Source organism: Haliotis asinina, chromosome 14 (assembly GCF_037392515.1).
Source record: "Haliotis asinina isolate JCU_RB_2024 chromosome 14, JCU_Hal_asi_v2, whole genome shotgun sequence".
Taxonomy (NCBI): Eukaryota; Metazoa; Mollusca; class Gastropoda; order Lepetellida; family Haliotidae; genus Haliotis; species Haliotis asinina.
Window position 1 is genome coordinate 28,648,302 of NC_090293.1, and position 18,706 is coordinate 28,667,007.

Genomic DNA, 18,706 nt, shown 5'->3' on the forward strand with positions numbered 1-18,706 from the left:
TCTATGTCGAAATGTCAAGCAAGTGGCAATGACATTAGAATCTATGTCGAAATGTCAAGCAAGTGGCAATGACATTAGAATCTATGTCGAAAAGTCAAGCAAGTGGCAATGACATTAGAATCTATGTCGAAAAGTCAAGCAAGTGACTATGTCATTAGAATCTATGTCGAAAAGTCAAGCAAGTGACTATGTCATTAGAATCTATGTCGAAAAGTCAAGCAAGTGACTATGTCATTAGAATCTATGTCGAAAAGTCAAGCAAGTGACTATGTCATTAGAATCTATGTCGAAAAGTCAAGCAAGTGACTATGTCATTAGAATCTATGTCGAAAAGTCAAGCAAGTGACTATGTCATTAGAATCTATGTCGAAAAGTCAAGCAAGTGGCAATGACATTAGAATCTATGTCGAAAAGTCAAGCAAGTGACTATGTCATTAGAATCTATGTCGAAAAGTCAAGCAAGTGACTATGTCATTAGAATCTATGTCGAAAAGTCAAGCAAGTGACTATGTCATTAGAATCTATGTCGAAAAGTCAAGCAAGTGGCAATGACATTAGAATCTATGTCGAAAAGTCAAGCAAGTGACTATGTCATTAGAATCTATGTCGAAAAGTCAAGCAAGTGACTATGTCATTAGAATCTATGTCGAAAAGTCAAGCAAGTGACTATGTCATTAGAATCTATGTCGAAAAGTCAAGCAAGTGACTATGTCATTAGAATCCACGTGGAAACGTCGTCTATGCAAAATAGAAACGATGTATATCCATACAATGTATCCTCATTCCTCACAATAATGATGACACTGCTAAAACTGTCTTTGGTTATTCAATCACTTATCAAGTCCCTAGAACAGCAGGTAAAACATCAACATGGATCTGAGTGTGTGGATGTATAGAGTACTGTATTTCCACTACGCACACGGCCGCATTCCCCATGCTACAACAGTCTTTGAACCATTTTCCCTACTGCCTTGCCCTCCGGCAATGCTAAAGCTCTAATTTAAGCTGAAGCAAGTCTAGATTTCCCCCCGTTCAGTCTCCCAACTCACTGGGGCTCCTTTTAAATTTAATTGGGTTTATTTATTGCTATCAAATGTTAGATATTCGGGGACTAATGTTAGTCGACATTCCCCAGTGTGAGCGGAGGTATCCGACACAACGTTTAGGCGATGTAAAGTGTGGAGAGCATGCAGGTCGATGTGTCAGTACATATATATTCACACTTTATTCGGCTACATTCGTACAGTGTTCCCAGAAATTATTGAGAAAATCTTTGTTTTTTTTTCTAATGATGCTAAGATTGGAAAAAGGGCTTTCACTATGCACTAAGCATACTAAATAAGGGAGACAACTCTTGAAGGCTTAGAAGGCAGCTCATTACGTCAAGAGTTATCTCCCTTGTCTGAGCAGACGGCTTCCTGTGTTGACATGGCAGAATTTACAGCAAGAGAGAAAAGAAAGCTCATTCTAGATGATTCTAAAAGGGGTGAGGCTGATGCTAAAGTGTTAGCTTGTAGACATGGTATTCCTCTGTCTACAGTATACAGAACTTTGAAGAATATTCAAACAGGAACCGGGATAGAGCACAAAGCAGGGGCAGGTCGGCCTAGGAAATTCAGTGTTGTGGATCGCCGAAGACTTGGGCAGATTGTGAGTAGGGGCAAATTGAAAAGTGTTGAGAACATCAGAAATGAAATGATTAGCAGAGGAAGTCCTCAGGTATGCAATGAGACAGTTAGGCAGGAATTACAGAGCCTTAATTGGGTGAAAAAACGTGGAATTCCCTCGCCGTTGATGAAAGATGCACAAAAGGAAAAACGTTTAAACTGGTGTCGGGCTCATGAAAATCAAGATTGGGATAATGTTTTCTTTTCGGATGAAAGTTCTGTTTGGCTTTTCCCTAATTGTGTGAAAATTTGGACCAGAGATACTGTCAAACCTATCTACCAGCGACCAAAACATAGCCCGAAGTTTCACATGTGGGGTGGCATATCGGCTCGCAGAGTGACGCCATTGTGTGTTTTCACGGGAAACTTGACAAAAGAAAGATACGTTGACATTCTAAATGGTCACCTTCTTCCGACAGTACAAACACTGTATGATAATGATTGGATTTTCCAGCATGATAATGACCCAAAACACACTGCGCGCTACACAAAACAGTGGTTGTCGGGCGAAAATGTTCAAGTTTTAGACTGGCCCAGTTACAGCCCAGACCTAAACCCAATTGAGAATGTGTGGGGAGTCATGAAGGACAGAATAAACCAAAAGGGACTGAGAAATATTGAAGATATGAAGGCCGAGGTGGTCCAATAATGGGATACCCTGTCACACGATTACCTACAAACTTTGATGGGTAGTGTGCCTAGGCGTATTCAGGCATGCATTGCTGAGCGAGGAGGTCTATCAAAGTACTAAAACAAGACTGAGACTGTAAAAGGATGATGTTATAACATGTTTATGTAAGTAAAACGTCAGAAGTTAATAAACGTAATGAGTTACATGACGCAACATGATTCTCAATAATTTCTGGGAATACTATACATAAGTATAGACATCTACACACCTGTTTCTGAAACAATACAACTTTGTCATGCAGACTCTGAAACAAATATATTGTGCGGCTTAAAACTAAACTCACTCACTCACTGAAACAAATATACTCAATTCAGCCCATGCAAGTCTAGATTACAAGTTTCGGGGGAGAATTTCTATGGGCTCCTCTCCAATATGTTTTATCTATAAAATTTAGAACACTTTCTCTGTAAAATATGTTAATCCAGAGACAAGATGTTCTTCCAGATGACCAAGAAAGAAGGTCCATACTATATTGCACGCTGTCCGGACAAAGGAATCAGCGTCCGGAGACGAGTTGGTGGTTGGATATAAAACCAAGAGGAGATGATTATTGGAGGAAGTTGTGTTTGATACATCTTCGATATCTCCAGGGCATATTGAGGGTGTATTTGATACGGATATCACGGATAATATTGCATGCACCATCACACATGTATAACAGAGCAGCCGTCAGAGCAGCCGTCAGTTGGTCAATTAAAGTGTATTGTTTCTTTCCGCCGGAAGGTTATGTTTTCCATTCTCCCTTGTTCAATACCCAGAAGACATCCCTCATGCTAAATAACATTTTACGTATATCTGCTTATACACGTATACACTTACCTAGAAAACAACTGTTTATCAAACCGTTTTCAACGGGAAAATTGTATTATAAATGAGTGACTGTACAAAACAAATCTGAGGGTGTAAAAGGTACATCTGACCCTTTTTTTTGCGAATTCCTAACAATAGCGATTTATATCATTATCCGGTGTATATTCCGAGGTACAGTACCTCGAAGATCCGGGGTAGAACTGATCTTCATTTACCCATGCTTGTTGTTAGGCTGGCTGATTTGGTTGACACACGTCATGGTATTCCAATTACGTAGATCAGTGCTCATGCTGTTGATCACTGGAATGCGGCGTAAAACTAAACACGTGAACCAACATAAATACTTTATGTCGTATGATCGACGGTGGTGGTGTTGTTTCTGTGAGTGACCCGCATAACTGACTATGTGTCATCGTGCCCCAAAGACAAATACCGATGCTCATGCTGTTAACCACTATTTTCTCAGGTCTTGGTGCAATTCACATTCACCACCCACAATGTTGCTGAAACGTTGCTGAGGGAAAATTATAACAACATATGCAGTCTCCTCTATTTTTAGCATTGTCTGTGAGGATGGCGTGCAGAGCTTCGTCTATTGCTGACAAGCAGGGGAAATACGCTGACTCCTGTTTTCGCCTACACCGATTTCTCTGACGACCTTCAACAGGCTGGTTGTCTTGTAACATGACAGCATAAACGTAAACGCTGGTCCTAACTTGCAGGTATATTTCCAAAACATATATTGTTAAGAGCACAAGTAAAAACAAACTGAATTTTTCGAATTGCAAAGTTACCACGACCTTTTAACATTTCCGAACATAGGTTCAAGTGACGCCGTGCATGTATGGTGGCTTATAAAAGAAATTCAAAACTTCATTCAAATTGAAATTATACGGGTAGCGAAAAGTTTAAATAAAGGAATGGCGTTCATTAAGTTGCATTTTTTTTTATCATCATTCTATGTTTCCTGGTTCACCCGCTTTATGTCGTTCTCAGTGAAAGTGTCAACTATGAAAGAAACGAAAGAAGCCTTAGAGATTAATGTCTTGTTTGTATCGAAAGGCGTTGGAACTGTCGTTATGACAGGGTTTCCTGGATAACGAAGGCGGCGGGGTAGGCCGTTTAAACATTTACTCGTCACGCCGAAAGCTTGGGTTTGAATACCAAATGGGTTCAGTATGGGAAACCCATCGCTCGTGCCCCCCTCCCTGATATTGCTGGAATATAACAAAAGCGGCGTAAAACCAGACTCACTCACTAACGAGATTACACAGTCTTTACACTGTTTTCTATAGATTAACGTTTGCTATTTCATCAATATGTGCAATATTGCCCTAAAGGAAACATATATTGTCAGACATTATCCATTACTTTCACCAAGCCATAGGTAAACATGCATTGAGGTAGAGCACAGTACATCATCCATGTTTCCTGTATAGCAAACTCGCTATACATGTACTTACATTACAGTTTTAAAAAGGAAGTGTCTACTTATACTTACTTCATACGTTACATTTAATGAAGAGAGAACATCACTAGCTAAATCACCATTGAATTGTACACCGCGCCATTAGTTTAGCATCGTATTACACAACACGCCTACTGCAGTAGTATGATAGTACTTCTGTTTAACTGTACAGGCTACATATGCTCTCTTCCAAATTTCAAGCAGGTAACATCTGATGCAAGAATGTTGAAAATATCCGAAATCAGTAAAAATCACCATTAATCTATATCTATCACCACAGTCCAAGACAAGTTAAACAGATAACGATTCCCTGAATCACTCGTGTCTGAGAGGGGTGCGCTGTGTAGCAAGTTCCGCTGCTTCAACCAAACACGCGCGTCTGTCTCGCGTTTCCAGGCCATATCTATAAAAGGAGAAGCCCCCCAAACTCTCGCTTCTACAATTAATTCTGCAACTCCGAGAGAAAACGAGACTATCGCTCCCTTCACTGCCCTGTGTAGTGTACACTTACCAAGACCAGATCAACAACTGTAAGTACTTATGCTATAATATCTGATAAGGAAGAAACGTCTGCTGTTGAATAATTTTACCTATGTCATGGATTTATGAACTGATTCCTCGTCCTAAAATAATGCATTGCAGTATCTTACACTCGCGTCATAGCTCGTTTTCATTATGTTATAATGGGACTGTAAGTTCTACTGCAGCTTCTCAAAAAAGATACCTTTTTTAAGTATACCCAAAGTATTTCATCAGCAGTTTCAGCTGAAGATGGTTCCAAGGCCATTTTGTTTATGGGAATTTGCTGTTTGACATATTTACATTACTTGAAAAAACCTGTTCTTGTATTATTAGGCGCATGTGCTCCATCCAATGCCGTTCAGCTATTGAATAAGACGGGTTACTAATTAGGAAGCTTGTTTTTTGAGCGGGTAAATAGTTGGAAAATCTCACAAGCGGTATTTCGGAATCTACTTAATGTTTATGCTTTTTGTAGTACTGACAAAATGAGACCACTAAAGGTACTACAATTGTTAATTGTTTCATCAAAATTTTCGACGTGCATCTTCTCGCCATTATCATTGGTCATAAAAACAATATTTTTTTCTTCTGGTAACAACAAATCACAGATTGTCGGGTAATTTGAAAAAACATATTTTGCTATTTTCATATTTACTTCTTCAGAAGCATATTTACCACACAATGAGCTTGCAGACAAGATATATAATCAGACCAAATTAAGAAAACTGCGAACTGTGTATGTATTGTTGACGGAAGTCAATTCACCAACTGTTGGGGTTCCTCTCATTACAATATACAGTAGTTTTACTTCAATTAGAACAAAGTCTGAATGAAAACTGAGAAACATCTTAACATGCTTACACCATGCCAGGCAATCGTCTTTAATAGTGAGATATTCCCTCATTTGACATGATGTCTGAACATTGAGAAGTGATCGCACAGCAACTGATACACATGTGAAACGGTCCCTAAGATGGCGTCTGGCATGGTACCAATTGACGCTTGCTGATTCGACAACAATGTCTCCGGTATTCCCGATGTATTTGGAAAACCTCGCAGCAGCATACAGCGCCTGCTGCTATACTTATGCCTCCATAACTTATGACACTATACTTGCAGTAACATATTTCCATGGTGATATTTGCTTAGATGAATTTGCCATTTTGCATTTGTTGCTTTTAAAAGTCATATCGACGTGTGAAAGAAACCCATAATATTGCCTGGTATGAAAGATACGTTTTGATAAGTTTGGTTTGAAGGATGGTTTCCTGATCAGTTCTGTTGACAGCTGTGTGACCTTGGAGATGTCGTTGCTAGTACCAAGGGGAGAGGACGGCATGTCCTTTACCTTGCGTACAAGAAACCCCTTTCACACAGACTCCTTGGCAATATAAACACTTCCGAAATCGATCGCCGTTCTAAAATTCCCCACGCCTCCACAGTACTTGTTTTGCACACGATTCCAAATAACTTTGATTAACGGGTTTTAAGAGATTCTGAAGTTCAGCGAGCACCGCGCGGTGGGGAAGCCTTGCGGTTAAGGTGTTCGCTCGTCACGCTGAAGACCCGGGTTTGATTCCCCACATGGGAATAATGAGTGCAGCCCATTTTTGGTGTCCCCTGCCGTGAATAAAAGCTGTTTAAGACAACACTCGCTCAGCAAAAAGTACCTGCAGTCCTTTATTAAATGTATCTACAATAATGCAATTCAATGAGATTCATTTAGTATTTTTCATAGATATTTTTGCACCACAGCATAATGTAAAATCGACACCCTACTATGGATTTATATAGACGGCCACTGAAGCATCATTGAATGTGACCATGACAGTAAAATAACTATACTCAGATTATGAATGTGATTAAATAAGAATAAGAATAATTTCCATTGTAAGAATCACCTGGACGTTCTGGTCATAACAGGTATCCTGTATCAAGTGCTTGTCCGAGAGACACTAACATGAGGATCAAGGGACCTGATGCTCCTTTCACGAAGCAACCTTTACTAAGGTTAACCTTAAATCCCATTCTTTAATATTCCACTTAGGCCATCTTAGTGATTTACGATCACGAAAGTGCTTTGTGAAAGGAAGCATCGGAATATACCCTCCGTCACTGGTTCGTTCGACCCGTATATTTCAAAGGTGTCATGATACTGCAGGAATATTGGTGATTGCGGTGTAAAACAACACTCGCTCACGCCGGCAGCCACAACAGCATAAACGTCATTCTGACTCGTAAGTTTTCAGAGAGGAACAACAACATCCCACGTCCCAACAGCAGTTTTGACAATGACACAACTACGGCTTCTTCATCTGAAGAGAGAATTAATTGAGGAAAAGAAGTCTGTAAACCAAATACCAGATCTGCAACTTTCTAAAAGCATTGCCACTTGTCTGTGTACAAGCTGACATGTAAACTAACACATCTGTTAAGTGCTTCCAAATTTAGGTGCATCTGAAGAAACATAAACTGACGGGTTGCTATGGAGAACATAAAAACAAGGGTTGTGGTATCTCAAAATACCAGGAGAACGCTTATAATATCTTGTCTCCGGTCCTTCTTTCAGTTATGTCGATGACGTCACAGTGATTAGACCTGGGTGTTAAATAACTCACAGTCATATCTTCTTGACAAGCTCTAAGGATGTTAGAACAGCAATGTGATGGGTGGTGGAGTCTGAAATGAAGTGTCTGCCTCTGTCTGATGGAATGGTGTATATTGCAGAGAATGATGGAGAGACAAAACGTATCTGGAGAGTCGTGTGAAAAAAAGGAGGGAACTTTAAGGAATGTTCATGAAAAAATGGACTGTTTATCAAAATATGTGATATTTCGGAAAAATCATTCAGGGCGCCAGTAACATGTTTGCGATGGATATCATTCTAGAAAACTAAGGAATGCAAATTCCAAACTCCGATCCTAAGTAATAAATCACAAGCCCTTTGATTCATCGTAAATGCCCTATGCTGCACAGATTACTGGTTTTCGTTGAGAGGAGATATACCTGATGTTTCCAGGGTGCTTTACCTTGTCTGTTTGTAGTACAGCTATTATATATCACACAGAACATCTTGAATGATGATAAAGACACCGTGAATAATACATTAGGATGTTCTATTTTTGATTAGCTGTTTGTTTGTTGTTTAACACCGCTCTCAGCAATATTCCAGCTATATGAAGACGATCCGTAAATAATCGAATCTGGACCAAACCGGTGATTGACATCATGAACATCGATCTACGCAGGCGGGATACGACATGTGTCAACCAGGGCAGCGAAGCTGACTATTCGATCCTGTTAGTCGCCTCTTACGACAGTTTAACATTGACACCCATCTCACATCTCACTTTGACTAATTTTTTTTCAATTTACAATGGAATGATCTGTTTCCATCAAGATGTTATATCGTGATCCATCCTCGTGATGTCGAGGCAGGGCTGGTTAATGATAAACATACTTGTCTAAAAGCATGACCATGGATCGGATCACCGACCAAGGGTTTCATCCACTTGACCACAGCGGTTGTCCAGGGTCTCCTTTCACAAAGCAACCTTTACTAAGGTTAACCCTAACTCCCATTCTTTAACACTGCTCTAAGGTTGCCTTAGCGACTTATGATCGCCTCAGTGCTTTGTAAAAGGAAGCCCGGTTCACTAGAGTTTGCTTATCATGGCGGATGACGATCCAGTCCTGTCGTTTTGCGTCATCTCCGTATTGCAAACATTTTATCGAAGGCTTATTATCTGACCAGACTATCCAGTGATTGACCTCATGACATCGGGATCGGGGTGTGATGCGTGATGTTATGTCATTGCTGCTAATGGAACACCATATAAAAGTAATGCATGCATGCTAGTTTAAATTTTAGAATGAAAGTAACGACATTTTGAAATAAATCTTTTCCAATGTGGCACCAGTGTTTACGCAGCTCGTTCAGACGGGGGTTTCGTATACCCATTTGGTTTCAAAGAGTAAAGTCCATTTCTGCCTCCCCGTGTCGTGATAATGTTGAAATTGCTAAAGGCGGTGTAAAACCCACTCTCTTACTGAGCATAATATGCAAGATGCAGCTAGTGCAAGTGCCATAAAACTAGCGCAGTAAAACCTCTTCACTCATCTCATGTCACGCTGACTTTTGCCAAGGCATAAGGGACACCCGTGAGATGATCCCACACGTGCATTATCATTCGGAGGTCAAAGGTGCAAGGGGTAATGACTCTAAATTCAACTCCTCAGTTTGGGCACACACGTTCATATTCAGACGGCATCAACAGCAAACAGGCATGAGAAATGGAAATAATATGCCACGTGACCAGGAAGAACCATACGAGTATATCGCCCCCACGGAGGTCTAAATTTACACCTTCCCACTACCAGGCGCATTCTCTGAGTGGCGTTATCTACCAGACATTCCTCCCGCTAAGACGCACAGTGCTCGCTGACACGCACGGATTGTTTACACTGCCTACCAATTCCAGTGTGCCATCGTTTCTTTCATCAATCGTACATTTTTACATGTTAATTCTGCCATTACTAACGGGTCACATCGGATTGGGAGAACACCAAATGCCTATAATTACCTTTCACTATTATATGCGGCTTGACTAACGCCTGGTATCTATTGGTCCACTGTCATTAACTACAGGATTCCCTGTTAAGTGTCCACCTTTGTTATCTTATCATTTCTGTTGAGTAGTATAGTTAATGGGGGTTTGGGATCACATGGGCATAAATAACTGTCTGCTTCCTTGCTGTTATTTACATAATGAAGGCGTAAGAATATCCTCCGAAAGGTCGTGTTCCCCGTTTTATGAGTCCCTCATATTACAGAGGTTGGCATTATTACAAATTCCTCTTCCTCACCTGGGATATTATAAGGAATTTTCATGTGTGTCTCTCTCTCTCTCTCTCTCTCTCTCTCTCTCTCTCTCTCTCTCTCTGTGTGTGTGTGTGTGTGTGTGTGTGTGTGTGTGAGTCCCTCATATTACAGAGACGGACATTATTACAATTTTTCTTTCCTCACCTGGGATATTATACTGAAAGCCATTAATTCTCATACACATCATAATTAATATTCAGATATCTGCAACAAAAAAACTTGTCGTGGGGCAACTAACAGTCAGGTTTGCTGACATGGTTGATGTATATCATCATACTGGAATGCTTAGATCCATGCCCAGTAACATATTGTCATCATTTAGCTTCAAAGTTGCTGAGTGTGGCATTAACAGACACACAATCAAATAAACCAAGGGTAGGAGCTCGAGGAAATGATCTTATGAGTCCGATAAGCAATGACAAGTATGTGGTTAAAGTTCGTACCTGACAAATGTGTAAATACAAGCTGATTGAGCATTTTACAACAAATGTCTTCACAATCTGTGCGGTGCAAGGTCTGTGAAGAAAACTGGAAAAATCAAAGGAACACACTTGCTTCAATGTGATCTGTTGTTTTATTGCCGTAGTATTTTTGGGGTAATGTCCATCCTCTCAGTCATTGGTGTGGCTTGCACACACTGTAAGTTAGTCTAAGTTCAATATAATCAATGTTGGCAGACTCACCCATAAAGGTGACATGACAATTATCTTTGTTTCTGTTAAATTGTTGTTATTTTTTAAAAGTTGTTTGTAAATTCTATGCTCATAGGTTCGAAATGATGGAATACGGATCTGGGGTTCCTTTCATGAAGCAATTTTTACTGAGGTTAACCTTAGCATCACATTGCACTAAGGCTACCTTAGTGATTTCCGATCACCTTAGTGTTTTATGAAAGGGAACCCTGGTCACAAACCCTGTCCAAACTGACTACCAAGGTTAAATCCAAAAGTCATTAACTGTGTCTTAAGGCTTGAAAATTGGTGAAACGTGATTGGTCATTTATGAAACTACTGAATGTACATTTAAGGTACAGTTTGACCACTTTGAACAACATTCTACCTTTTAATTTTGTGTTTCTTAAACATGACTGTAAATTAGATAGGCAGCATTGTCAACGCTGAACGACATTTCATTGGGTACCTTCTAGTCTTATCTAATGCATTTCATCCATTTGGGATGTCCGTGTTCAACATTACAAGACAACGACCAAGCTAGCGTACTGACTCCTTTTCTGAACTTAAACCTGTATGTTTCACATGCTAACGCTATAGGTACTTATTGCATTATAACTATAAAGTCGTCATCTGGTGATTATTTGGCCTGCGAGAGAACGTGACCTCCATACCATAGTGTCTTATTCAGGAAAGCCATCTTCCAAATATTACTTAAGACCAAAAACTATGTAGCGAAGACACGTGGGAGTTAGCTGTAATTATTCATTTAAGGCCAGCCTGCATTCTTAATCCTTAAGAACGGCGTGCCTTGCCAGCCACCCTGTTTCATTTGGTCACTTTCATTAATTATGATACATGACATTTATGCTCTGTTGGTCATCCCTCTTGGCTGTGTCCATCACCACATCAATCGGTCCAGGAAGTGTTATTGTTTCTCTGTCTGCCGCTGTAGAGCCTTTGCCTGCCCAGTGTTGTCAAATAATGCATATATGCGCACATCTATATATATTGTCAAGGAGTCCGACTGTATGTAGGGACGACAACGAACAGGATAATGCCGCTCGCTGGAAACGCCTTGGGATTGAGCTGGACGTCCGCTCACCTCATTCATGAATACTTGCCTTTGTCATGTCGTTTGGAACCAACTAAAGACGTTTGAGCTCAGCTATGCCTTCGTCTTCGTCAACATACGAGCTTATTCCCCCATGGAAAATGACTGAAACTGTCCTATCAAGCAGCAATATTCTATATCGAAGTCAGGCAAACTGAAAACATTATGTACTTAATGACAAGACAAAATAATGATTTACTCACAGGAAGACAAGTTCTAATGTATAAGTGTTGTTGACATGTTTCAGCCGTACAAAAGTTCACCCATTAGCCAGCCACCATGTCTGACGCTAGCAGAGCAAAGAAATCCGGCATTGGATACCAGATCGAACAGAAGATGGAAACAGTGAGTTCATCTCTGTTCCTTGTCCATTGTACAACATTTTATGATTTAGGAGCAACAACCACCTTTATTGAACCATCCATGATGTCCCTTCTTTACACTATTTCACCCTTTGTTCCATAGCTACAGTTAGCCGGATTGTACCGTTTGTTACTGAGCTACGATCGGCTGGATGCCCCCCTTGTTCATATTGTCAGATCATCTGTTACAGAGCTACGATCAGTTGGAGCAGGATGGTACACCAGAGGCCATTAAAACGTGGATCCAGGCTGTTCTGAGTGGAGATGAGGAAGCAGGGTCATTGGTAAGATTGCCTGTTTCAACCCGTGTTCTTGTACAAGCGAGACGGCTGATTCATATATGACGGGCATGAGCTATGGCTGAACCCACAGACCCAGCGTGTGCCCATTGCGTGTTAATACACAGTCAGCGATGTACCATTACGCACAGTACGTAGTGGGAAACAAAACCCAGTGTCTGTATTTAATCTCCCCCTATGTTTGCAGTTGGTTTGGCCCATCTGTATTGTGCATTGTGCTGGAGCGCCACTGCGTTCGGCAATTCCGTGCTCTTGCTGAAGGGGGCGCAGGTCACTATGGTGAAGGGCGGTGCAACTCAGTGGCAACTCGCAATGTTGTGTTCCTGAGTTACCAGTGTTGGTTGACTGTTAACGCCGCATTCAGGAATATTCAAGCTATAGGACGGCCTGTAAATAATCGGGTCTGGATCGGACAATCAGGTGATCAACAGCATGCACATACTTTTGACATGACTCCCAAACACTGAAATGTAAAGTTAGCGGAGGGAAAAGGATGAAAAGAATTAAGAACTTGATAATCCGAAATGGTTTTGAGGAACGTGCACGTGTATAAACAATTGACAAATATTGTTCATCTGGACTGAGTTCGTTTCTCAAAGAACAGCAGCATTCGTGCTTTCACTGTATGAGACTTAGAGTGAGGCCGGTGTGATATCTGACCACAACCGACGCATGTAGTTTGGATCTACGAGTCTTTTCAGGAACGCATTGAGCGCAGTCGTACGCATCTTGCTCTGCTTGGGAACGCGTGGAGCTTAACGACATCGTAACTGCAGTGTTCTACCCGATGTGTTTCCACACCTTGGCCTCGGTTCACAAAGCGATCTTAGCGCTACGACTGTCGTATCTCCCATAATTTAACATAGAGTTCTACAGTCGTAGCTCTAAGATCGTTTTGTGATATAGGGCCCTATTGTCATGTACGAGTGCCGTTATGGAGTTTAGTAGTTTTTACTAAGATTTCCAGTGACCAGTCTGAGACCGTGTGTGTGTGTGTGCTCTCTCCTCCATTCCCATCCTTTCCTTGTAGAAAAGCTGCAAACAAAGGGACCTCCACGAGTGGCTCAAATCTGGTTCCGTTCTCTGCAAGTGAGTGTTTCCATAGCAACCATGTTGTCGTCAGTTCCTGTAAACTGTCCCTTGTCCTGCCCTATATATATTTATCTGATTCCTTGGGAGATCTACACAGGTATGAGTATACATTTCCTGGGGCAGTATTTAATTATGAAACAGGTTTTGGGTGATCAGCTGTAACTTTGTTTAAAATGTGTACAATATATGAACCTGGTATGTGTTTTAATGGTGTTTTCCGGGAAATTAGAATTTTGTGTGAAAGGTAATCTGTTATCTTCAAACTGTAAATTAAGGTTTAAAAACCTTCATTGTTCTCGTATCTCGTTTACTTTACGGGAGAATAGCTACCATTATTTATATAAAAAGACGGATTACACATGATAGCTGTTATAGAGGTTGGGCAAACCCCCAATACTATGTAAATATACATAAAACTGTGCAACCCATCGGGCTTACTCGAAACAATGGCTCGCTACGTGCCTGCTTTATCCAAATTGATACGTGGATACAGTACATAATACAGGAACCACACACCGGCATATGGTCTCTGATGCAAAGAAAGCATATGGCAGAATATATACATGTGGATCATTGTGTGCCCTGCATGCTTCGGTACTGAGAGACACGTCTCAATAAACTTCAGTGCGTGTTTCAACCTAAACGTGTAAATTCTGACTTATATTATTCAAATTTCTAAGACTGCGTTTTTGCAGACTAGACAAATGTCCAATCCACAGATAGTCTGTTCGAATAGCCTTATCAGGGACCATATAACGATCGGTATATGGTATCTGGCCTCATGTTTAGATGAGACAAAACAGGCAGATCAAGATGATCTTGAGCCACGTCTAATTCTTTGTAACCGTTATTCACCCCAGACTCATCAACCAGCTCCTGGCTTCCATAGGCCAGCCCCCAGTGAGCTTCAAGAAGAAGGCACCTAACACATTCGCTGCCTTCGGCAACATCGAGAACTTCAACAATGGCTGCACGACCTATGGCATGAAGAAGGAGTCCCTGGTGCAGTCGGTGGATCTGTGGGAGGGCAGGAAGGGTCCCTTTGTAAACGTCATCAACACCCTCCACAGTCTTGGCATGAAGGTAGGTCCTGTTCTCAAGCAATGGCGAAAGCATTGCGAGTAACTCAGTAAGAACTCAGAAATACTAAAAACGTTCCTGGAATATAAGTTGTATTGACGAACCAATCACAGGCCATAGGTCACGGAAAGAGACGATTAGTTACGAATGGTTCCCTATCACGAAGCTGACGTGCTGACGAGTGGATTACTGTTTAGCTGAGTCATCCGTAACTACTCGCGTCATTCCACGGAAAGAGGCGAGTAGATACGAATGTGGTTGAGTCTGCTGTAGTCTCTCGTGATTGCTTGTGTTAGTTATAATCAATTATAATTGTTATTATTTGCTATAATAAACTGGAACGCTAATTTGAGTTTCTATCTAATAAGTTCATTTGTTATTTATATTCTGTCTTTTGATAATATGCCGACTCTGTTATTTTCACTGGTATTGTCATATTATTTATCCATAAGACCTGTCTGTACAGGTTATTGACATCCAGTATTGTGCATTACTGTGAATGTTGTGCCGTAAAATATTATTTATATATTTCACAGTATGAAGTAATATTTTTTTCAACAGATTCTGAATGCATTTCTGTTGTATTTTACATAACAAGAATGCTATGTTAAGTTTAAACTATTTTTTTTCAAGTTCTGCTCATGCAATTTGTTATATTGTTACAACTGACGATGTTATTGTTACGAGTGATTTCCTTCCTCCCTTGCACTAATTCCTCCCGCTTCATTCCCAAATTCCCATTTCAATTCACGTTTCCAGTGCCATACAACTCATCCATTCAGTCAAAATATGTACCCAACCAACTGCATTATTTAACCAGCTCTTTCATCAAGTAAATTCTATACATAAATGTATGATACATCTATGAGCATCTTGGATCAACCATCTTTGATGTTGTGTGACGTGATTTGGGCGCACCCAAACCCTGTATGACTGTTATTCTAGATGGTCAATTTACCACTTCTCGATGTTGTCAATAAGTTGTGAACCTGTGGTGTTGTGGCTTCAGATGTTTGAAAACTAAAACTAAAAACTAAACGACATAAACATTAAACCAAGTTTCATTCGAGTTTTCAGGTAATCAGCCTACCTGTGACCACCTGTTTCCTGACAGCCATTGCCGACAATCATAAACTTCAAACATCTAAGTTCTTTCAGTAAGATCTAAAAACTCCAAGCCACTTAGCACATAGGACGCAGCTATTGTCCTTGTAAGGTTGCAGTCAAACAAGAAAAAAATCAGTTTTCCAGAAATGCCTTTATAAAGGACCAACCTAACCCTTAGTCTCTGACTATATATAATATTGACAGTAACAAATAAACCGAGATTCTGGAGAGGCATTTAGGAGTTGGTGAATGTGTGAGACAAGCATATGGATGATAACTTCTTTATTGTTTCTAGGCTACTTCTTGACCCATCTCTAGGTGATGAAGAGGACAAGAAGTACCCCAGAAACATTGTGTTATACAAAAAAATGAAGTTGCCATCCATATACTCACTTGTCTTATAAACAAATAAACTAATTAAATTTAAAAGGAGCCCCATTCAGTTGGGAAAATCATAATCTGACTTGCTTCATTTAGGGCTTGGGAATTACAGGAAGGAGGTGGCAGTATGGAAAATAATGTGCTACAGGGATTGTGAGACAGACTAGGGGCCAACCATTTGGCGTTCTCAGGGACTTGATTTTGTATGGAGATGTTGTATGGCTCCTTCTTCAAGTATAATTAAAACCAAGCTAATTATGTATCTACAAATGAACAATGCCTGCCTCACTTGTTGATATTTCTAAAGATGGGTGGAATTTTGAGAAATATGCTAAAAACATGGGATTGTTCTTGGCTTTTCCAGGTGTACATAAAAGATAAACAATAAGTTCATTTATTATGCACTTGAAACTCCACTCACTGGGTGGATGCTCAAAACGCTAACAATTAGACTAGTATTACCCATATAACCCTGCCTGCCAATGGGGTGCTAGGTTAGTAGTCACGTCTTATCCCACTGGGTACCCATTTTCTACTGGGTGAACACAGGCAAGTTTGAGTGAGTGAGTTAAGATTTATAGTCACATCACCAATATTTCAGTCGTAAGAAGTAATAAATTGATAATAAATGGAATTAAATTACAAAATCCTGTTGATGATGCAAGTTTGAACAAACACATATCACATCTGCAGAATACAGATTAAACAGAAGAGTATTGTTTCAGTGAAAAAAATAGTGAACTGAATTTTTACTTCATTGCAAAAGTATTGAAATTCTTTTGATTTATTGAGGTTCACTCACATAATGTTCAGTGGCATATTGCATCTGAACTGATGTAAACATCTGTACATAAATCTACTAACAAAACCCAAAGTTGTAACTGATGAACCTCTACAACACCATGACATGAATTACCTCGTGTAGATGTTAACATTTGCAATGGACTACACCACAATTAACCCCCATCCATGTTGTCATGGTAACAAAACTGTATCCACAGACCCGCACTGTCATGAGCACTCCTGTAGGTACCCAGAAGTACAACCTGAAAAAAGTTACCATTCCTAATATTGATTTTGATTAAATAATAATCTAGGAATTATGAATATGCTGATAAACATACAGTATATTCCATCCTTATACCTTTGTTGTCCTTAAAACATAATTTACTACACCATGGTCATATGCTGGTATCCCCAAAACTTATCCTTGAACATGCAGTAGTCTTCCTATTGACTACTTTCTTCACAAATATACTGGAAACCCTAAAACATACGGTAGCAGAAATACTATTAACCCTAAAACAATTGTTCTGTCTACATATTTATATGAATTCAGATTTATACCTGATACCATAAGAGTGATTTCCATCCCATTACATAAAAACCTGTTAAACTTTCACCTGTATTTCCAGTAGAATACCCCTAGAAAAATGTCCTTTTAACAGAATTCTTCCGGACCCAGAATCCTCTTGAAACAAACTATATCTGAAAACTTCAGGAAACAACCAGTAGAGTTGGTAGACAAATATCAATTCAAAACACTTAATGTGACCTTTTCTTTTTTTCAATTTCCAGGCAAATGCCAACGGCTATGAAGTGATGTACTGCGGACAAATTGAGCGATACCTCTCCGACGATTAAAACACAAAATGGAAAGAAAAGGAAAACTGGTGTCTTTGTTCCTCATTTTTCTTGTTCCATGTCCATTTGCCTGTGCTTATTCACTAACAGTACTGACTTGTATATGTTTCAGGCTAATGAAAACGGTTTCCAAGTCACTTACCTGGGAGTAAAAGCTCCAACGCTAGATAGCTAAACACCTTCAACCGCCTCCACTGGATCTAACCAGACCTTTCTGGCCATGACCGGCTAGATCCTGCCTGCCATGTTTTAACAGCCTCATGTCTATACTTTCAAATCTTTATTCTTTTCACTATGTATATCTCTAGTTCATGTTTTAGTTTAGCTGTTGTTGTTCCAATATCCAGCACTATTTATACCCTTGCATGATGAAAATTTCCAAACACCTAGACAGTACTTTCTATCTTGGAATTTCTAAATAACTGTTTCGTTCCATTTATTATTTTGACATATATTTTGACAAGAGTGAGTATTAGTTCAAACTGCCTTGTTCCTGTCTCCTCCTGTCTCATCTATGAGCACCCATAATCCCAGTAATCATAGTTAGTTGCTTAGCTGCTAGCATATAGAGCACTGCTGTAATGCTTAACTGAAAACTATTTGTTGGACAACTTGTTATTTCTTGATTTGTACATGGTATGACGCTGCGCTCAGGGCACTGCCTCATGGGGAGATATAAAATACTCATGTCTCAGCACTCATTGAGCAGCATTTTTACAAATAAACTTGTTAAAACTCGCCTTGCTTTGATATCATATCTACAATCAGCTTGAGAAGGATGCATGCTTGTTATTCAGGTAATGTTTCATGGTTCCTAATATTAAGTCAAGCTTCTTGTGAGTGTGTTGAGTATGATTTTATGCCTCTTTTAGCAATATTCCAGCGAATAATGGCAGGGGACACCAGAAAATGGGCT

The 18,706-nt window shown here is 40.0% G+C and overlaps 2 protein-coding genes across 5 annotated transcripts in view; both read left to right on the forward strand.

The window, feature by feature from the left end:
• The window catches only part of LOC137262252 (RNA ligase 1-like), a 136,988-nt gene that overhangs the window by 34,747 nt on the left and 83,535 nt on the right, over window positions 1-18,706 (forward strand). The window lies entirely within an intron of this gene.
• LOC137261763 (transgelin-2-like) lies at window positions 4,978-18,528 on the forward strand. 2 transcript variants are annotated; one of them, XM_067799547.1, is made up of 6 exons: window positions 4,978-5,166; window positions 12,073-12,170; window positions 12,379-12,471; window positions 13,517-13,575; window positions 14,439-14,661; window positions 17,903-18,528. In XM_067799547.1, the coding sequence occupies exons 2-6, from the start codon at window positions 12,105-12,107 to the stop codon at window positions 17,963-17,965; spliced, it is 504 nt and encodes a 167-aa protein (XP_067655648.1). In that variant the 5' UTR covers window positions 4,978-5,166; window positions 12,073-12,104; the 3' UTR covers window positions 17,966-18,528. The 2 variants fall into 2 exon arrangements, with proteins under 2 accessions (XP_067655648.1, XP_067655647.1); XM_067799546.1 differs by having other exon boundaries at window positions 5,025-5,166; window positions 17,725-18,528.